We start from the raw sequence: 20850 nt of genomic DNA, 5'->3' as shown, positions 1-20850 counted from the left end.
ACATGGATGATTTTCAAGTCTCTGTGCCTAGTGTTTATGCGCCATGCAGAGGTACAGAGGAAAGGGTGGTGAGCACGCACAAGACACAGGGCAGGCCCTCGCTGCCACAGCCAATGCTGAGGTGAAGTTAGGACAGCCTCTCCAGTTTTCTCTATGAAGACTGTAAAGGGACAATACAAACTCATTAGAAAATAAACTCGTGTGTTCTACCCCCTCTTCAATAAATCTTCCCACTAAAATAATCTAATCAGTGCTGGCTGATTAGATTAATGGGGAGGGGGCAGTGGCGGTCTCTGGTGGGGGGTGAGTGGCTCTGAAGGTGAGGACTCCAGCCCAATTGCAGGACATCAGCCACACCAGAGAGCACCTGGGGGAGGCCAAGCCGGCAGGCAGGGGAGTTAGGCCCTGATTGAGCAAGAGGGTATGGAGTGGGAGTTCATCTGCACAGACTTCGATGCTGAGGTCCCAGCTGCCTGGGGGCAGGGGGACAGCAGTGAAACCGGTTGTTCAAATTGTGCCTGGAATTGGCACTGAGACAGCATCCTGACCCCCTCCCCTTTTTTTAATCATCAGAGAAGGTCTTGTTGAAGAAGCGTAATTTGAAAAGACATTGAGGAAAGTGAGAATGAGCCATATGGATCGACCTGGGGGAAGAGTATCTGAGGCAGAGAGGAGAGAGCTAGGATCAGGAGCTTACCTGGAGGCTACTGGACCAGCAAGTCAGTGGCATGTCTGGAGCACAGTGAACAACGGGAGAGTGACAGGAAGTGAAATCTCAGCAGGACAGGGTTTGAGTAAGCCATTCCAGGGTTCTGCTTGCCTGTTTAATGAAAGAAGTCAGTAGGCCCTTGTCCTAGCCCATTTTCTGTTGCTTATAACAGAATACCTGAAACCGGGTAGTTTACAAAGAGGAGTTTATTTTTTACAGTAATGGAGGCATGTAAATCCAAGGTTGAGGAGCAGCATCTGGTGAGAGCCCTCCTGCTGGTGGGGACGCCGCAGAGTCCCAAGATGGGACAGGGCCTCACATGGCAAGGGTGCTGAGTGTGCTCATGGGCTAGCTCAGGTCTCTCTTCCTCTTCTTATAAAGCCACCAGTCCCACTCCCATGATAGTCTGTTTATGAAGTCAGGGCCCTCATGATCCGGTCACCTCTTAAAGGCCTCACCTCTCAATACTGCCGCTTTGGGGATTAAGTTTCAACATGAGTTTTGGAAGGGACCATAGCAGCCGTATGTGACATCAAATTGTCCCATTTGTCCCTCTCCTTTTTGTACTGCAACTTTATGTAACAGGGTACAGGGTAGAGGTGCTGGCTGCCTGATTCCCCACGGCAGGTGGAGACCTGGGTTCTAAAGCTATGAGCCCCTACAGGAATGGAGCCTCTGCCCACAAAGCCCGGTTATAGCCCTCCCCCAACACACCTGCTTCCTTGCACACCTGTGTGCAATCTGTGGGTGATACACCTGCCCTTGGACTCCTTCCCATTGAGAAGTTACTGTCCCTTCTGCATCACTTTTTGTTGTACTCTATGCCTGGAGAGAATCTCATGGTCTACAAAGGGCACTCATGTCCTTTTCCATTTTTCCTTTCATGGATTTTCTCTGATCCTATGCAGACATACCTCCTTTACTGAAGGACTTATGATTATCATGAAAACAAAAACAGAACCCTTCTTGTCGTGTGCCTCAGGGGTATCATTGACTCCCAGAGCTGCCTGATCAGGGTTCAGACACAGTACCTGTTCCTGCAGAGGCCTCGTTGCTGTCCTGGGCTGACTCTCCTGACCATGGACGTCCTTATTTTCTGTATTACTTCTCTGACACTTTCCCAGTGTTAGCATGGGTTCCTTTAGAATCACGGGGCAATTTACCATTTTCTCAGCAGATGTTGGAGGAGAGAGAAAAAGCAATGTTAAAGAGTTTTGACTGGGAAGAAAAAGAGCAAGTATTTGTTGGTTCTGGTTCTGTGGTTGTTGTTTTTCATTTGTCTTTATTAGATCCATGTTACCTTTCTATGTCTCATCTAATAAATGTGTTTCCATTTGAGTCAGTTACATCCCTGCTCTGCTAGTAGATTTGCTTTTGATAGACACAATCCTGTATTTCCAGGGGGTTTTTAATATTACATATAAATTACATTAACAGTTGAGGTTAGCATACTGAAGAGATGTGCTCCTAGTTAATATTTTGTGTGTCATTAACATTACATCTGCCATACTACTTTGTGTGGGTTTTTGTTTTGTTTTGTTTTTGAGACAGAGTCTCACTCTGTCACCCAGGCTGGAGTACAGTGGTGTGATCTCAGCTCACTGCCACCTCTGCTCCCAGGCTCAGGTGATCCTTCTTACCTCAGCCTCCTGAGTAGCTGGGACTATAGGTGGGCTACCACGCCTAGCTAATTTTTGGGTTGTTTTTGTTTTGTTTTGTTTTTTTGGTAGAGATGGGTTATCACCATGTTACCCATGCTGGTTTCAAATTCCTGGGCTCAAGCAATCTGTCTTCCTTGGCCTCCCAAAGTTCTGGGATTACAGACATGAGCCACCGCGCCTGGTCAACATTTTAAGCTATAGTATTTACTTATCATAGCTTGTGTAAGAACTTTCTTTTCAGCTGTAAAAATAGCTCTGTGGTGTGTTTTGATATGTATTCTAGCAGACATGGTAGAAACAAAGTTAAAAGTTACAGGTGTCATACATACACAACATGAATGTGGCATAGACATCAGTTTTGGTGTTAGTGATGTAAAATCAAGCCGGGTATAAACTTGGCCTCCCCTTGCCTATCAAGCTAGCAGATAGAACCAGTGAGCTGGTAGCATCATCAACATCTGGTGTTCACCTTTGAGTCCAAGGTGGTGATTCCAGTCTTCACCTTTTCAAAGCTAGCAGGAAAGGAGAAAGAGGACAAGGAGGGCGAGTAGCTTCCTTTTGCAGAACCCAGCTGCACACATCACCTTTACTGACAGCCATTTTCAAGAATATAGTCACACAGCCACACACCTCGGGGCATCTGGGAAATGCAGTCACTGCCACAGCAATCGAGAGCCCTGTTCACACTTAGCAGGAAAAGGGTATTATTCTGTTTCTAAAAGGAAAAAGGGGAAAATGAAGGAAGGAACACTTACTAATCTCTGCCAGTAGCCTTGGGCAAATCACTCTTTTCAAGTCTATTTATAAAATATAAGCTAGTAAAATATTTACCAAAAAAAATTAAAAAATATTTACAAAGGGCCAGGCGTGGTGGCTCACACCTGTAATCCCAGCACTTTGGGAAGCCGAGGCAGGTAGATCACGAGGTCAGGAGTTCAAGACCAGCCTGGCCAACATAGTGAAACCCCGTCTCTATTAAAAATACAAAAAAATTAGCTGGGCATGGTGGCACGTGCCTGTAGTCCCAGCTACTTGGGAGGCTGAGGCAGGAGAATCACTTGAACCTGGGAGGTGAAGGTTACAGTGAGCCGAGATCGTGCCACTGCACTCCAGCTTGGGCAACAGAGTGAGACTTCGTCTCAAAAAAAAAAAAAAATTTACAAAGATACTGCCCTTCAAACATTTTCACAAAGACACAAGGTATATCTTTATACACCTTCCATATTTGCAGGCGTTTATTCTCAAAATAGTATTTTTAACCTAAGTCTCATTTAAAAAAATAGATATTGATATTAGTTTTCATTTGCTGTATAAAAATTTCTACAAATGTAGTGGCTTAAAACAGTGCCTATCTCACAGTTGGTTTGGATCAGGAGTCAACACAGTGCAGCTGCTTCCTGTGCCTTGGGGGTCACACAAGGCTGCAGGCAAGTTGCTGGCAGGGCTGCAGTCTCATCTGGGAGCTTGGCTGCATCACCCAGGTTATTGGCATAATTTATGTCCTACAGTTATAGCACTGAGGACAGGCTTCTTACCGGTTGGCTATAGGCTACCCACAGGTCCTAGAGGGCCCCCCAGGTTCCAGGGTCCTCCCCCAGACCTCTGACAGTGGACTTTCCCAACATGGTCACCTTCTTCCTCTAGCTAACAAGGAGTGTTCTAGAGTGAGCTTGCTAGCGCGATGGAGACATCATGGATAACACAGTGTATTCACAGGAGTGACATCTGGAACCACTGCCATATTGGGTTGGTTAGGAGCAAGGAGCAGCTTCTGTCTATATTTAAGGCAGGGGATTCCACAAAGGTGTGACCATCAGGAGGATGGGTCATGGGGGCCTCCTGAGAGTGTGTCCACCACAATAACTGTTTCACTTAACAACACTTTATATTCCAAATGGAGAATTCCTGTCTGTTGGGCACTGTTATTTCATGGGTTTTGGTAAACTGTCAGTAGGGACTTTTTATCAGTTAGAAGCACTAATCTCCAGTGATGCATGGAACATGCCCACACATTGAGAGAGAGAGAGTGAGTGAGAGAGAGAGAGAGCATGGATGTGTGAGGCAAATAGAAGGATATGTCCTCTGCTCTACATTGTGGTTAAATCGTTAAACACTTCTGGAGCATCTTTTTTAGCAGACCAGTGATATTGTACACAGAGAATGTGAGAACTCAAAATGGTCTCTCTATGAAGACGAGCTCAGGAACTTGCTTCTTCCTGCCTTGTTATCCTGATTACAACAGGTGCAAGTGTGAACAACAAGATTATATGAGCTCATACAGTATTACTAGCCCATTGTTTGTTTAGAGTCTCTAAGGCTTGAAGGAGATAACATACTCTAGGAAGCCCTACTCAGATTCTCTGCATGATCCAGACCTGGAGATGTGGTACCAAAATTAGCCTGAGAAATCTTACATCATCTATCAAATAATGTAGTCAAAGAACTGTTTTTAAAAACCATTTACAGCCTAAGATCCAAATTTGTTTTTAACACTGTAGTATCTTCTTATCTGCAAAACAGATATGGTAGAATGCTCAAAAGAATCCAGCGAAGAAAAATACTTCTGAAATAATGAATAGGATTATTCCATATCAGAGGCCTTTTTGGATGGTTGTTGTGTGGTGGTCTTGAAATGTACTCTCTCAGACAGTGTCACATCATCATTGGTATATAGTCAGTGTATTTAATATATTTCACTACCATTCTTACCCTAATACCACTCACTTCCCTAGTCGAAAATAAATTACTTAAATGAAACTGCCCTTGTAGTACAACCCAATACACCAGTCTTGTAAACCAGAAATATTATTCCTGGACTCTGCATCTCAGCCAGATGTCCAGTTGTCAGTAACATTGAATGTCATTGTGAAAGAATCCCATGGTGTCCATCTGTCCATCCATTCATTCAGCAGATTGCTATTGAGTTCCCGTTGTGCTTCCAGTACTGCAGTAAGTCCAGACATGGGCACCGTATGTAGGCCATGCCCTTAGGAAGTTTATAACACACATCAGAGCAATAGGTTGCATTTCTATACTCGTGGTTTATAGGGGTCCTCCGCTTATTCTCAAGGGATATGTTTCAAGGCCCCAGGTGGATGCCTGAAGCTACAGATAGTACTGAACTCTATATATACTATACATACATACCTATGATAAAGTGACATTTATAAATTAGGCACAGTAAGAGATTAACAGCAATAAGATAGGACAACTTATATACTGTAATAAAAGTTTTATGAATGTGGTGTCTCCCTCTCTCAAAATATGTAATTATGGTACACCTGCCTATTTTTGGACCGAAGTTGACCATAGGTAACTGAAACTGTGGATAGGAAAACTGCTGTTACCTTTTCACTTGAGTTGGGAGGACTACTGTATAGTGTCCCTCAGTATCTGTGGGGAATTGGTTCTAGGACCCCCCCACCCGACCAGGGATACCAAAATCTGAGCATGTTCAAGTCCTGTGATTGGCCATGTGGAACCTGCGGATAGGAAAATTCAGCCCTCCATAGATGCAGGTTTCGCATCCCTGAAATACTGTATTTCCCACCTGTGTTTGGTTGTGGTTGCAGAACCTGCCAATATATATTCGACTGTATTCATTGAAAGAAATCCACATATAAGTGGATCCACTTGTGTTGTTCAAGAGTCAACTGTATAATGTTCCAGCGATAAAATCATTTTAAAATAAATTTTAGCTAAAGCATTTCTACATTTATAGCTGGACATGAAGAAATGGTATACTATTTAAGAGTATAGTTGGCTGAGCACAGTGGCTGACACCTGTAATCCCAGCACTTGACAAGGTAAGCAGATCACTGGAGGCCAGGAGTTCAAAACTAGCCTGGGAAACAGAGAGAGACCCTCATCTCTACAAAAAATTTTTTTAAAAATTAGCCAATTATGGTGGTGCACACCTGTGGTCCCAGCTACTCAGGAGGCTGAGGTCTGAGGCTACTTGAGCCCAGGAGCTCCAGGTTACAGTGAGACATGCTCATGCCTCTGCACTCCAGCCTGAGTCACAGAGTGAGACCATGTCTCTAAAAAAATTTAAAAAGAGTATAATTGGGAGAAATGGTTAGTTCCATTATTCCATATCTAGCACACAGTTAATGAGTGCTTGCTCTGCACTAGCCCCTGTTCCGTGTTTGAAACTGAAAATAGATAGTAAGTAAATGGCTCATTGCTACCTTTCCATTTCTGGCCCTGGAAAATCGTGGCATTAGAGTAGGGCTATAGGCAAGTAAAAATGATCAAAGAGCCTTCCATTCTCTGAAGTTCTAAAGCAAGTGACCATATCCATGGGTTTCCTGACAGGCTGCTTTGCTGGCTCCAAGTTTTGTCTTTCGTATGGGATCACTGAGATTATCTAACTCAAGGAAGGTTTAAATAGGCATGCCTTGGGACAGCAATAGGATTTGAAAATCTATGTCTCTCACCGTAATAAAAGGAAAACTACAAAGATGTTTGCATGATTTGCTTTTGAAATCAGATCCACATGTTAAATATCCTGAAGGAAGTGTGAAAGCTTTTATCCATCTGACAAATATCCCTTAGGAAGAAGAAAACTTCAATTTAAAAGGAAGAGGATATCATAATTCCAGAGCTTAAGATGAAATGCTATATTTCATTTTTCCAGATGAATGAGTGAAATGGTAATAAGGACTTAATATTAGGTTGAATTAGCAGGAATTCAGCAATTGTGTTCAAACAACAGTGGAATTGTAGGTCTTAGCCACAGACTTGCAAACCTATGATGAAAAGTGTCAGGTGGAGATAATTTATTTAGCATGTCTTGAGGTGTAGTCCTGAACCCAAACCTGTAATTAAAGAGCAAGACACAACGGGGCATGTGTGTGCCAGAAGACCTGGATTCAGGCAGGGGGATCAGGATAAGGCAGACCCCTGGCTGTCCAGGAAATGATGCAAGCACAAATCCTGATGTCTCTTTCTACCATTCTGAAAGGTCTTATTTTTATAACTCTGTTTATGGGGGATGTGGGAACTCAGTTACGAGCTGATGAAACCAGGGAACTTAAGACATTTCTTAGCTCAGATCAAATGCCACTATTGAAGTGGGCCTGCTTTCAAGATAAAACAAAGCTGTATTCAGCTTGAATCTAAACAGAATTAAACTCTGCTCTATACTGCAAAGGCTGCCAAACTAGTTCTGGCAAATCACCATGAAGAAAATGTTTCAAAGACAAAGCCCCTTAATTGTATGCTACAAATGCCGGGGCTTCCACCCTGAGAGACGCTTATCATCAGTAGTACAAGCGCTCGTATCTTGGTGGAGTATCAGATTAAAACAGCAGGCTGTATTCCATTACAGAAGATACCCTCACATCCAAACTGCTTCATACGAGAAAGGCTACCAGTGGTCCATGAGTTCTCATCATTTAGTAGATTAGGATTCCAGCATAAAAAGAAAAACTGACAAATACCCCTTTTAAATAAGACAGAGTACATTGGACTGTGTATATGTTGTAAATGAATTCTAAAAGCCTTTTGACTCAAAATGTAGTTACTCAAAGTTTGTTATACTAGAATTTAATTCATAGATGGTCCTAGTCTCTTTGCTTCTGTTTTAAATACCACTTGCATCTTAATAGGATGAAAAGTACGTGTCTACCTTTCTCTGCCCTTGACTATGCTGGAGGGACCTTGCTGGCAAAAGACTGTGCAAGCCACATTTTGAGTGTCCAGCTCCTCCCACGTAGGGCACAGCTCTACCAAGGGCATGGCATCTGTTGCACCTCCAGCAGCCTCAGCCCCACTGTTGGTTGTGTTTTCATGGTACTGTTTGGGGGTGGCACTTGGGCCTGAAGTTGGGGTATCTTGTGAGGTAGGATACAGGTCTAGTTGCTGTGCGAGAGACCCAAAACAATAGCTGTGCAAGTGCCCCTGCCCAGCACAGGAGGCGGCTGCCCCATTACAGGCCCACACTTCTGACTGGCTGCATCCCCAAGGAAGAAGGGGCTTGGATCATTCCTTCAGGACACCACTCAGAAGGCGCCCACCTGACTTCCAATCATATCTTCTTACAGAAAGAGGAGAACGGATGTGGAGGTGCAGTGTGTCTCTGAGGTGCTGCCCCCATGTCCTAAATTGATTGCAGTGCTCCTGCACACCTTCCTTATGACAGAGCCCTTGCCGAGCCCAAGCAAATTAGTTGTCTTGGAGAATCAGACATAACCAGAGAGTCACTAGCATTGCCATGCGTCTTTTAAGCCACTGTGTAGTGAATACAGGAAGTATGCTGCCACGTTCCTGTGATGAAGTAACCATATTTTTAAAAATGTTTCTTCCTTGATATGTTAACTAGAATTCACTTATCTAGTTTATAGAGTTGTAGCAAGGATTATACTTTGTTTATTCTTTATTTTCTGGGGAGTTAACAGATTTGTTAGAGTGTTGTTATCATGGTTAAAAAAAGTTAAGCTTTTTAAAAAAAGTTGTTTATTTATTTATTTTTTAATTTTTTTTTTTTTTTGAGACAGATTCTTGCTCTGTCGCCTAGGCTGGAGTGCAGTGGTGCGATCTTAGCTCACTACAACCTCCGCCTCCCGGGTTCAAGCAGTTCTCCTGCTTCAGCCTCCCAAGTAGCTGAGATTACAGACATGTGCCTCCACGCCTGGCTAATCTTTGTATGTTTAGTAGAGACAGGGTTTCACCATGTTGGCCAGGCTGGTCTCGAATTCCTGGCCTCAAGTGACCCAGCTGCCTCAGCCTCCTGATGTGCTGGGATTACAGGCGTGAGCCACTGTGCCCGCCCCAAGCTTCTACTTTTTAAAAGAAATGTTTATGTCAGATAAAGACAGAAGAAAGTGGATGATTGCTGTGTCAGATTTGTTTCAGAAAAGTAAAAATGTTAAAGTCCTAAGTGTAGCCTTTGAGGACAGTTTTCATAGTCCCAGCCTTGGCTGGGGTGACGTTACAGCAGATATACCATCGCAAGCTCGTGTGCCGTGCTTGCATAGCCCTGCACCTGCTGATTAATTGGAATGGAGGTGTTTTCCACTTTAGCAACAGAAAAAGAGCAGTATTCTTAGGAAAAGAAGTTCCCAGTGGAACAGTGTGCTTCCATGAAAATCCATGTGGCTTTTCCTATCATAACTACATCATTGTCCTGAGATAGAATGGATGCTGTCTCTCTGTGCCAGACTCCAAATTCTCTCCTCCAGTGTTGATGACCAGGCGTTCCAAGTGGGTCAGAACAGATGTGCACCTCCACCCGGCTCCACCATTGGCACTCCTGCCACCGTCTCTAGGCTGTCTTTACGTTTCTGTCACAGAAGTGAATCCCAAAGTGATGAACTTGTACAAAACAATTAGGTGTCCGCTTCTTCCTTCTTATGATTAGAAAATAAGTGGAAGGAGCTTAGAGAAGGAGGGACAACAGTTTGTTCACCCTTCTTCCACTGAGAGGCAAGTTGCTGGTGGTTATCTTTGGTTCTTAGCGTTTGTCTCTTCTTAAAAAAAAAAAAAAAAAGAATGCGTTCCCAGATTACCCCTCTTTGCATAGTTATGATTTTTAAATTCTGTCCCATTTTTCTTCTGCTCTGTGACTTTTTGTTTTGTCATAAAATGTAATTATGGTAAAAACATGGAAGGTTTTTGTGTTACAAAAACTAGTTCATGAAAAGCAGTTCATGCAACAGAGAATCATTGCAGAGTACAACTCTCTGAACTAAATTATTAAAAATAAACTCCTGACTTTACTGTTTTTGTAGATAGTCATGTGAAATAAAATGTATTATAATCAGTATAATTAAACTCACTTAATGAAGAAGAATAACCATATATTTGGAGCAAAACATATCCATCTATATATGATTATATTTATGTGATACAAAATTTTCTTTGTGTATGTCTTAGTGTGCTAGGGCTGCCTTCACAAAATGCCAGAGACTATGTGGCTTAAACAACAGAAATTTACTTCCCACTGTTTTGGAGGCTGGAAGTCCAGACCAAGGTGTCAGCAGATCTGGCTTCTCCCGAGGCCTCTTTGGCTTGCAGACAGCCTTTCCTCTGTGCCCACACCCTGGCATCCACCTTTCCTCCTCTTCCAAGACACCAGTGAGATTGGGCAAGGGCCCAGTCTAAGAGCTTCACTTTTACTTAATCACTTCTTTGAAGGCCATGTCTCCTAATAAGTCACATTCTGAGGTATGGCTTTGGGTTTCAACATGTGAATTTTCAGGAGACACAGTTCAGCCCCTAACAGTGTATAAAATGTGAAAATATTGATATCATAGGTGACGTAGCCTTCTAGGGTAAAATGCAAATGAAAGCATTTACGGGTCTCTCTGTGTCTCCATTGTGTTCTCACATGTGATATTCTCCAAGTGGAAACTGACTTGTGTCCCATGCTGTGTCTCTCTGTTCTTGGCAGGCCTGGCAGCTGCGATTCAGCCACCTCGTGGGGTATGGTGCTAAATATTACTCTTACCTCATGTCCAGAGCAGTCGCCTCCATGGTTTGGAAGGAGTGTTTTCTACAGGATCCTTTCAACAGGTAAGGGGGTAAGTTCTAAAATGTCCCCACCTTGGACCACAGTAATTCCCCACTCTATTACATCTGGAAGTCGGGCTCGAGAACTGCAGCCCACATAACACAGCCAAACCTGGCAGAAAGTGGCAGGCTCCCCACACAGCCTCACCCCACTTGGCCATTCCCACCCAAGCTTGCTCCTGCTTCCTGCAGCTGACCGGTGGCCCTGGACATCCCCCTACCCTGCAGCCACTGTGTAGAGGTGGCTGTGTGGTGCCTGAGGGAACCCTTGTATGAGGGCTCTTGTGCTACCTGAAGCAGCCCCTGCTGCTCCTGTGGGTTTTCTTGGCTTTTCTGACCTCACCACGTGATACGGGATGCCCACCCCTTTCCACAGAATGGAGGCAGAACAAGGCACTGGAGAGGCTGGGAGCATTGTCGGGAGGAAGCAGGGGTGCCTAGGATCAGTAGTCCTGCTTTCCCAATCTCTTTCTAAAGGCCAGGTAGTGGTTAAACTTCCATTGGGTGGAGAGATACAGGAGATCCCTTGCTTCCTGGAGGGTGTGAGGGATTCTGTGCTGTGGCTGGGGGATGCAGCGGATCCCGTGCTGTCTAGGGGGGTGTAGGGGATCCCGTCCCATGCTGTCTTGGGGGGTGTGGGGAATCCTGTGCTGTCTGGGGAGGTATGGGGATCTTGTGCTGGCTGAGGGGTTGCGGGGGATCCTGTGCTGTCTGGTGGGGGTGGAGTATCCCGTGCTGTCTGGGGAGGTGCGTGGGGTCCTGTGCTGGGTGAAGGGTGTGAGGGTTCCTGTGCTGTCTGGGGAGGTGCAGAGGATCCCATGCTGGCTGGAGAGATGTAGGAGATCTTCTCTTTGCTCCCTGATTTGGCCTCCTGATCCTCCTAACAGGACTCCCTATAACAATAGGAACCAAGAGGTTGTCAAGTTTGGGTCCTATGATTCCTTAGAAGGCTCTTTCTTTGAAAGAAAACCAGTAATTATAATCTGGTGTCAGAGTTGTTTATAGCATTTATCTTCTCACCACACAAATAACTACATCTCCAAATTCTTTTCAGGGAACTTTGGCTGATGAGTGCTATTTTTACTGCTTTATCTTGGTTTTTAGAGTGTCCTAGAGTTTTCACATAGTATTCACAGCAGTCTTGGCAGAAACCAGCACGTTTTATAAGAGAAAACTGAGGCTCAGAGAAAACAGTTTGTTCAGACTTCACCATTAAAAACTGGACTAAGACTATAATCTAGGTCTTCTCATTCCTGGTTTCTTCTCCCTCCCACCTCCACCTCACCCTCTCAGTCTGTCATACAATTTGATATAGACTTGGATTTTTCTCAGCAGTTAATAATCACATTTGTTTCAAATTATTTGAGTCTGAATGTGATGTCGTAGAATTTTTAAATATTTTGCAGCTTGGTACTCACGTGTATTTTGTCTTCTGCCCTTTGCAGACTGTAGACATTTGGTCTGCTCTTCAGATTTTATTTTTAAAAGATCTTTAGCCAAACTTGACATCAGTAAATCAGTTTCAGGGATTACAACTTTTTACTGTAGATTTCTGTAAAATAGGCAAAATATCATCTTGTTTGAAGTATACTTTACTAGAAAAGCACATACTATAAAATATATACGTTTCTAAATATTTGTATCTTGTTTATGTGTACATTCTTGCCTAGACATGTAGTTGCCATACTTTTATGGGCATATTAAAGTAAGCTAGTAAAAATGCTCACTGGACTAGAAAATTTCTAACCTCTGTCAAAGTCTCCTTTTTGATCTCACTGCTGAGAAATAACCAGGCTGGAGCCTACATCAGAAAGCCAGGCATTGCAGAGCTGAGGCAAGCCAGGAGCTAGAGGCCTGTGGGGAGGGATTTGATTTAGGGTCAGGGCACTACATCCCATGGCTGAGAACGGCCTCGGAGCACCCCAGGCCAGGAGTCAGGCAGGGCCCCTCAGCCACCCCTGCCTCTGAGGGGAGGCGCCACCTCAGTCCAGGCTTCCTGCTTTGCTTAGCACTCACTTCAGGATGTGACCAGGGCTAGTGTTTGACGTCAGCATGTTTTTGATACTGTAATGCTATCAAAAAGTCTGATTAAAGACCATGTTCACAAAATGACCCACGTGTAAAGAGGCTCCAGAGCTTCTCAAATGGAAACAATATCAAAATTTATTTAACCTGTCTCATCATAGTATGTAGTTATGTATGTTAAAGGAATTGTATTTTTCATAAAATACAAAAGAGTAGTACTAAATAACTTGTTTCCAGGTCCCATTAGTTTCAAGGATTTATGTCTACAAAATTATTCCAAACCTACCTTCACATATTGTCATTAACAGTGTTCCTTGTGGAACTCTGTCAGGTAGGCATATCCAGGTGACACAGAGTACGAGAAGACGGGAACAAGGCAGCCTCCACTGTGCCTTTATCACCCGCACACTCCAGTGGAGTTTGCTGATCTGTTAACTGTTATCCTGAACCAAGGTTTTCTGGTGTAATTAACCTTTTCCTGCCAGCTTCTCTTCCTTCACTCTTGTTTTAGAGTGTTCTTTTTCTCTTCTTTATTAGGTGCCATCACAAATTATTTCTTAATGGTATAATTTCAAGCCTCATTTAAAATAATCCTAAAACTATTTTTATAGAGAATAAAATATAATATTTTACTTATTCTGTAACAGGAGTCCCCAGCCCCCAGGCCACAGACTGGTACTGGGAACTGGGCCACACAGCAGGAGGTGTGGTGGGTGGGTGAGCGAGTGAAGCTTCATCTGTATTTGCAGCCGCTCCCCATCCATCTCCTGTTGGATTAGTGGCAGCATTAGATTCTCATAGGAGCAGGAACCCTACTGTGAACTGCGCATGTGATCCTTATGATCCTCTCACAAGGATCTAGGATGGGCACTCCTTATGAGAATCTGAGGCCTGATGATCTGTCACTGTCTCCCATCACCCCTGGATGGTACCATCTAGTTGTAGAAAAACAAGCTCAGGGCTCCCACTGATTCTACGTTATGGTGAGTTGTATAATTATTTCACATGTTACAATGTATAATGTAATAATAAAGTGCACCGTAAATGTAAAGTTCTTGAATCATCCTGAAACCATCCCTCCCCCATCAACCCTCGTCTGTGGAAAAATTGTCTTTCACAAAACCAGTCCTTGGTGCCAAAAAGATTGGGGACAGCTATTGTATAATACATAAGTTAATTATTTTTATAAAGTGAGGTCTCTTGTTAACAAAACAGATAGCCAAAAGTATAGTTATCCTCTTACAGGGAATATGTCACACCTGATTTAATTTACTTTAGAACAATTTAAAAGCCAGAATTTGATTTTTAGAAGCAAGAAAATAGGGGCCAAATTGTCACATGGTGGCAGCTTTTATGAATATGGCGTCAGTGTGGCTTTCTTTGAGAATTCAAGACAAGTGTGAATGGAGGCTGTGCAAGCAGGAGTCTGTAACAGATCCTCTCTTCCCCAGGGCTGCCGGGGAGCGCTATCGCAGGGAGATGCTGGCCCACGGTGGAGGCAGGGAGCCCATGCTCATGGTTGAAGGTAAAACAAAACCAAAATGGCACCATCTATAATGAAAGCTGATTTATGTTTTCTCCATACGTTTTTTTCATTTAAAGAAAATGTTTTAGGCCAGGTGTGGTGGTTCATGCCTGTAATCCCAGCACTTTGGGAGGCCCCAAGGAGGGTGGATCACCTGAGGTCAGGAGTTCGAGACCAGCCTGGCCAACGTGGTGAAACCCTGTCTCCACTAAAAATACAAAAAATAGCTGGGCGTGGTGGCAGACACCTATAATCCCAGCTACTCGGGAGGCTGAGACAGGAGAATCACTTAAACCCAGGAGGCAGAGGTTGCAGTGAGCTGAAATCGTGCCATTGCACTCCAGCCTGGGCAACATGAGCAAAACTCCTTCTCAAAACAATAAATAAATAAACAAATAAAAAAGAAATGTCTTAGCTGTGCATTGTGTTCTAAGCATCTGTCTCACTGTGTCCTAAGTAAATTAATTTTTAGTTGCCATGATTTATTCAAGTACCAGGATAAAGATTCAGGTTTTAGCTTTCAAAATGTTACTTATACTCTAATAGAAAAATTTTTTATTTGTCATAAACTCTTAGAAAATTTTCCTTTAGATTTTAACAGGTCACAGGGTTTTTTTTAGCCTAAAGAACTCATTTATTTTTTATTCCTTTATTTCTTTTTCTGAAAGTTTAAAACTACATATTTTCAAGAAATTCCAAGGCATTGGGTTAGATTTGTTTTTTTACTTGTTGAAAAATTAGAACTTAATATCTTTAAAGTATTACAATTCTTTTTTTCTATGTAATTTTCTCAGTAATTTTTTATTTGAGTATTTTTACTGAAAATTTAATTGTAAATGGAAGTGATCATCATGATTTTTCATGTATGAATATAAGAACATTGAAACATTCTTACAAATATTTATAGGAAGATATGAATGTTACTAGATAATTGCAATATATTGATGGTTATATTTGCAGCTGACTATCTGAAAAGTTTTCTGGCTATCCGAAAAAGTGCATATAGGAAATAACTTTCAATATTGGAGAAGTGTTTTCATTGTAGTAATTGAGTGTGTCTGGGTAGTCATGAGTGTGACTTAAATGTCTCCTTGCCTAAGACTGTTGAATCTAATGCCTGTACTCCTTTTTAACAGAATTCCAGATTCTTGCCTTCAGCCATTCATTTATTCAGCAAATATTTGTGCAGTGCCTTCAGCCATTCATTTATTCAGCAAATATTTGTGAAGTGCTAATTATGTGCCAGACATGATTCCATGTGCCAGAGGTGAAGTAGTGAAAGACGCTTAGACAAACATCCTGCTCTTTTGGAGACTGCATTCATTCCATCAGCTTTGTGAAGAGTGAGGAAGTGTGCATGCTGACACAGCCATCATTTACAGCTAGTCCTTACTGGCCCTTATTGAACTTTCCACCTCTGGGGACGGTTTTAGGGATTACCATGTATCTGTTGATTGACTCTTCTTAGTAACCCTATGAGGTAGGAGTTATGATCCCCGTTTTATAGACAATAAACAGGTTAGGCCCTCTGCTTATGTAACAAGGCAGTATGTGGAAGAGCCAGGGATTGAACCGGGACCTCAGGCAGCAGACCAAGCTCTTCAGCTGCCTGTACTGTCAGACAGGACATCTAGTTCAGGGTCTGTTCCAGACCCAGGCAAAAGTGAAACAATAGGCACATCATAATAAGCTACTGATTGGGTACATTGTATACTTTTGGCTGGTGGTTGGTAGCGCCAGCCCACCCTGAGCTAAGGCGGAAATAAGCGGTGAGTTTCTGTGAGGTGTGTGTTCCTGGCAGCCGTGCTTGGCTCATCCTTTCCCAGGCCATGCTGCTACACCTCAACATTTGCTGATAGGAGATACCATCAAAAGAAAAAAATGTAAATCTTTTTCAGTGTTTATCTTTTGGCTGGTGTGCTTTTCTAGTCGGCTTCCCAGAATGTTGCAACTAACTCTCAAAAATTCTGTTCTTTATCCAAAACAATTTTGTGTTAAGAAACTTAATATTTTCTGCACTAAAATTCACATATGAGAGAAAAAGAAGTCCATCATTCAAACCAGAGATGATTAGGTATTCAGATTTTAGTTAACACAAACAATAGAACAATTCTACTTTTACATTTTAATATTTTTCTTAATGCTGTTCTGTCAGATCTCATTAATTCACATGATTTGTTTCATGTCAGAGATGAATGGGAGACATGTAAAGAGGGTTATGCCAGTCGTCACTTCATAGGGCTGGATTTGTAAGCTAAGATCCATAGTAGTGGCTTCTCATTTTCTTGGAGGCAGTCAGTCTGTACCCCAAAACAGCAGGTCTTAGGTGTTGGCTCACAGCCTTAACACTGGGGTATTACCAGGAGTGATGGGTGAAATTACTGAGATTTGTAATGTAAAAGCATACAGGATCTCGTTGGCAGTATTCTTCCATGAAAATGTAACTTTTTATAGGTACCTTATATATTTTTGTTTAACTGCTTCCTGGATAAATGTAAAGAATTATATTACATAGCAAAATGGAAAGAAATAGAATACTTGCCTTCAAACTATGTACCTCCCTAACCAAATCACAACTTTTTTTTACCTTCTTAGTTATAAGACTGTGTTTCTTAGGGTCAGAATACCTTTGTATTCATACTTGTGCTCTTTGAATGATACAAATTCAGAGAAGTCAAATAGGGAATGCTTTTGATCTTTGAATAATAAGTTCTACATAGGCAAACTTTTAGATTATTTGTCTTTCTCAGAATGAGTCATCCCTTGGGAACAGGGCTCTGCTTAGAGCTCTGAGTCCCTCGGCCATTTCTAGTCCTCACCAGCTAGAGGCCAACACCCTATTCAAGGAAGTCCCTGAGCACACAGGATTCCTCTACTTTCTTTTTACCCTGATGTTTGCTTTACATTCATCAGTTAAAGGCCACTGCTAGGCAACCATGTATCTATGCTCTCTAACTCTTGGCTGCAAGGTATTTATTCAGAAGTTTTCCATTACTTAACTTTACATAGAGTGATCCTCACAGGAAAAAAGACAAGTTGCAGCAGCAGGGGCTTTCTTAAAAAGCCTAACACACCAAATACCATTTGAAGGCAACATAATAGTGGTCAAAACAGTATTTTCTTCCCCAGAGAAAGAAAGCAATCACATGGTGAAATAGAATTGGATTTGCAGTCAGTGGACTCTGCTACTTACTGTCTATAAATTACTTAGGAAAGTCACTTAATTTCCTTGCGGGAGGTAAAATGTGATTTGACTTCAAAACACTTCTTTTTTTGTATTATTATTATTATTATTATTATTATTATTATTATTATTATTATTATTATTTTTTGAGATGGAGTCTCTACTGCCCAGGCTGGAGTGCAGTGGCACGATCTCCCCTCACTGCAACCTCCACCTCCTGGGTTTATGCACTTCTCCTGCCTCAGCCTCCTGAGTAGCTGGGACTACAGGCATGTGCCACCATGTCCAGCTAATTTTTGTATTTTTAGTAGAGACGGGATTTTGCCATGTTGGCCAGGCTGGTCTCGAACTCCTGACCTCAGGTGATCCACCCTCCTTGGTCTCCCAAAGTGCTGGGGTTACAGGCCTGAGCCACCTTGCCTGGCCCAAAGCAGTTCTTTTTAATCTGCTTCTCCTTTTTTTAATCTCTGAAGGGGGTGGGGTGTGTGTACAGACGTGTGGCAGTAGCTTTGCAGATTGACAGTATGGCCTTGTCTATTTTTAAACACATTGATAGCTTACATAAATATATATATTATAGGCATGACATTCAGTCACTTAATCCTCCACTAAACACATGTGGCAATACCTGACTGAAACCAACTTTCTTAATTGCTGAGACATCTGGGGTGAGGTTTAACTCTCATTGTCAATGTTAAGGTTTTCTGCTGTTCATCTCATACCCCCACAATGGTTTTTGGCTTATGTTAAATCACATTTCTGAGTAATAAGATAACTTAAGGTTTTTGCTTAAAATAAACCATGATGATATGGCATTTCCATTCATTTTACCATTTTATAAAATATATACTAGAATATTTGTTAAGTATGCTATGGTGAGCATGATCTAAGGTTCAGTTTCCATTACAGCCACTTCAGAAAATGTGCAGTTTTCTAAAAAGACAGATATGCTGAGGCTTGTGAGTAGCAAGGAAGTAATACTTTGCCCCCACTAGGAAGCAGAATTGTTTCTTACTACAGCAAATAGACTGGTAGAATTATATAGATATTAGGAATGGAAACTATATTAGTTCAGCAGTTTGTGAATGGCAATTGTATTACTCATGCAAGTTTTCATATTGCCCTCTGTAAACTATTTGGTCTTTTTGTGTTTTATGTTATGTAAAATTTTTAGGTAAATCCCTCTTACTGAGTTTTTAGGTTCAGATTTTACTTGTCCTCTGATAAGTTTAATCCCCTATAACACAGGTCATAATGTCCCTATTTTTATAAATAATGAAACTTAGTCAGTGTTCATACCCTCTGTGCTGCCTTGCCCACATTTTTCTCTGTTGATCCTTAAATTCTGACATGAAAGTGACCTGGCCTTTAGAAGGCAAGAGATGTAAGCAATGTGGGTCTTGGGCCCTGATGGTTCTCTTAACGATCTCCAAGTTTTTTTTTTTTAATGTCACAACCTATCTATTCTCATTGACATTGGAGAGACCTGCCTGACATCCACTGATCAACAATAAAATCTTCCTTTTCCTGTGAGCTCCTTTAGACTTTTGTGGCAAAGCTGTCAATTTAGTTTATAACCATTTTTAGCCATGGTGGTCCTGATGGAAAGATTCTCCCCACAGCCATGTAAGCAGGACATGGCCCAGTTAGTTTTGGGTTCTGCCTCTGGTTACAGAATTCCTTATGCTCTCTTTCTTCAACTCTTCCGCAAAGAATCTGAGGGGAGGGGAAGGGAAAGGATAAAGTCCAAGATTTTAGCATTCCAGGAGGTTATTTGTAAATATTAAACAACTTTATTTCCATGCTCCTTTCTAATCAGAATCTCTCTGGCCAAAAGCAGTATGCAAGTAGAGATACTAAATAATAACTTTATGGAGTTTTTCAAATGGACCAAACATCAGATCAGATGGAAAGAAATAGTAGTAGCTAAATGAGTCAGTTCTCAACAAACTGAAACTCGATTTTGTTTGTTTTTTCGCATCAGACTGACTCACCAAACCAAAGTCTAGAAGCCCACAGGGCCTTACCTTAAGCTGATTAAAATATAATACCTTAACGTTTCTGTAGAGCTTTATTTATAGTCTGCCAAACACACTCGCTTTTGCCATATTATCCTATATCATCTCTTCTAGCTTATTAAATTTTTTTTGTTCAAGAAACAAACCAGAGAATTACGGTTTATACTCCAAAGAATCACCTCCACGCTCCAAGAAGATTAATACAAACAATAAAGATATCTATCTACTAGTTTCTTTAAAAACAGTTCTCAGTTCCAGCAGCACGGAGCACATCAGCACCCAGAAATTTGGTTTACACCATTCTCCAGTAAGAGGAACCAAGGCTCCTTGGAGAAATGGCTGATTCCAGGGCTGGAACAAGGAAGACAGAAGATGAGCATGAAGCGTCTTATAGTGCCAGAAAGGAAGGAAGTGCCCAGAAACACACACAGTGATGGGCGCATGTGTCATCGCAGCAGGGGCCCACTGAAAGAGCTCCCAGTGCCCCAACCTGGGCCAACTCCAGCAGCCAAATAAATCACAGTCTTGGGATGTGATACAAAGTATTAAATACATATCCGTGAGTCCATATTGATATAAATGATTAAATGAATAGAATAGAATAATCTCCCATAGAGAAGAGTTCCAAGTAATTTATGTACATACTCCCCACCTTAGGGAAGTGGAACATAACTCCCCACTCATTATGTGGGCAGTGCAGAGTGAGTTCCGTCCAGAGCACTCTAGAGACAGCGGGGGAAATGACAAATACGACCTCAGTCAGATGATCAAGGTCAGCATCAGTGATGCGTCATGTGGACAGTATGCATCCTTGATGTAATATGATGGGAAGTTTTCCTCCCAGAAACCCATAACCCCAGTCTCATAATGAGAAAAACACCAGACACACCAAATTCAGGACATTCTGCAAACTGCCTAAGCAGTACTCCTCAAAACTGTCAAGGTCATTGAAAACGAAGTCTGAGAAGCTGACACAGTCTAGAGGAGCCTAAGGAGACACGGCAGCTACATGTAGTATGGTCCCCTGGTGGGTCCTGGAACAGAAAAAAGACAGCTAGTTTTGATCGTACCAGGGCAATCTGACTAAAGTGCACCCGGAGCTAACAATATTCTGTCAATACTGGTTTGTGAGTTGTGACAAATGTGCCACACGATGAAAGATATTAATGATAGGGGAAACTGGCTGAGTGTGGAGGAACTCTCTTGACTCCATC

General features: G+C 42.2%; 1 protein-coding gene across 4 annotated transcripts in view; it reads left to right on the top strand.

Annotated features, from left to right (window-relative positions):
- The window catches only part of MIPEP (mitochondrial intermediate peptidase), a 160382-nt gene that overhangs the window by 119589 nt on the left and 19943 nt on the right, over nt 1–20850 (top strand). For 2 of the 4 annotated variants that reach the window (XM_004054258.4, XM_019039912.3), the window contains 2 exons: nt 10766–10887; nt 14361–14434. In XM_004054258.4, coding sequence (XP_004054306.1) covers nt 10766–10887; nt 14361–14434 — 196 coding nt within the window. Of the gene's footprint in view, nt 1–10765; nt 10888–14360; nt 14435–20850 lie in introns of those variants that run through there. The other 2 variants (XR_008670784.2, XR_008670783.2) reach the window with 1 other exon arrangement.

Source organism: Gorilla gorilla, chromosome 14 (assembly GCF_029281585.2).
Source record: "Gorilla gorilla gorilla isolate KB3781 chromosome 14, NHGRI_mGorGor1-v2.1_pri, whole genome shotgun sequence".
NCBI lineage: Eukaryota > Metazoa > Chordata > Mammalia > Primates > Hominidae > Gorilla > Gorilla gorilla.
Note: the sequence above shows the minus strand (reverse complement) of the source record. Positions and strands in the feature narration are given on the sequence as shown.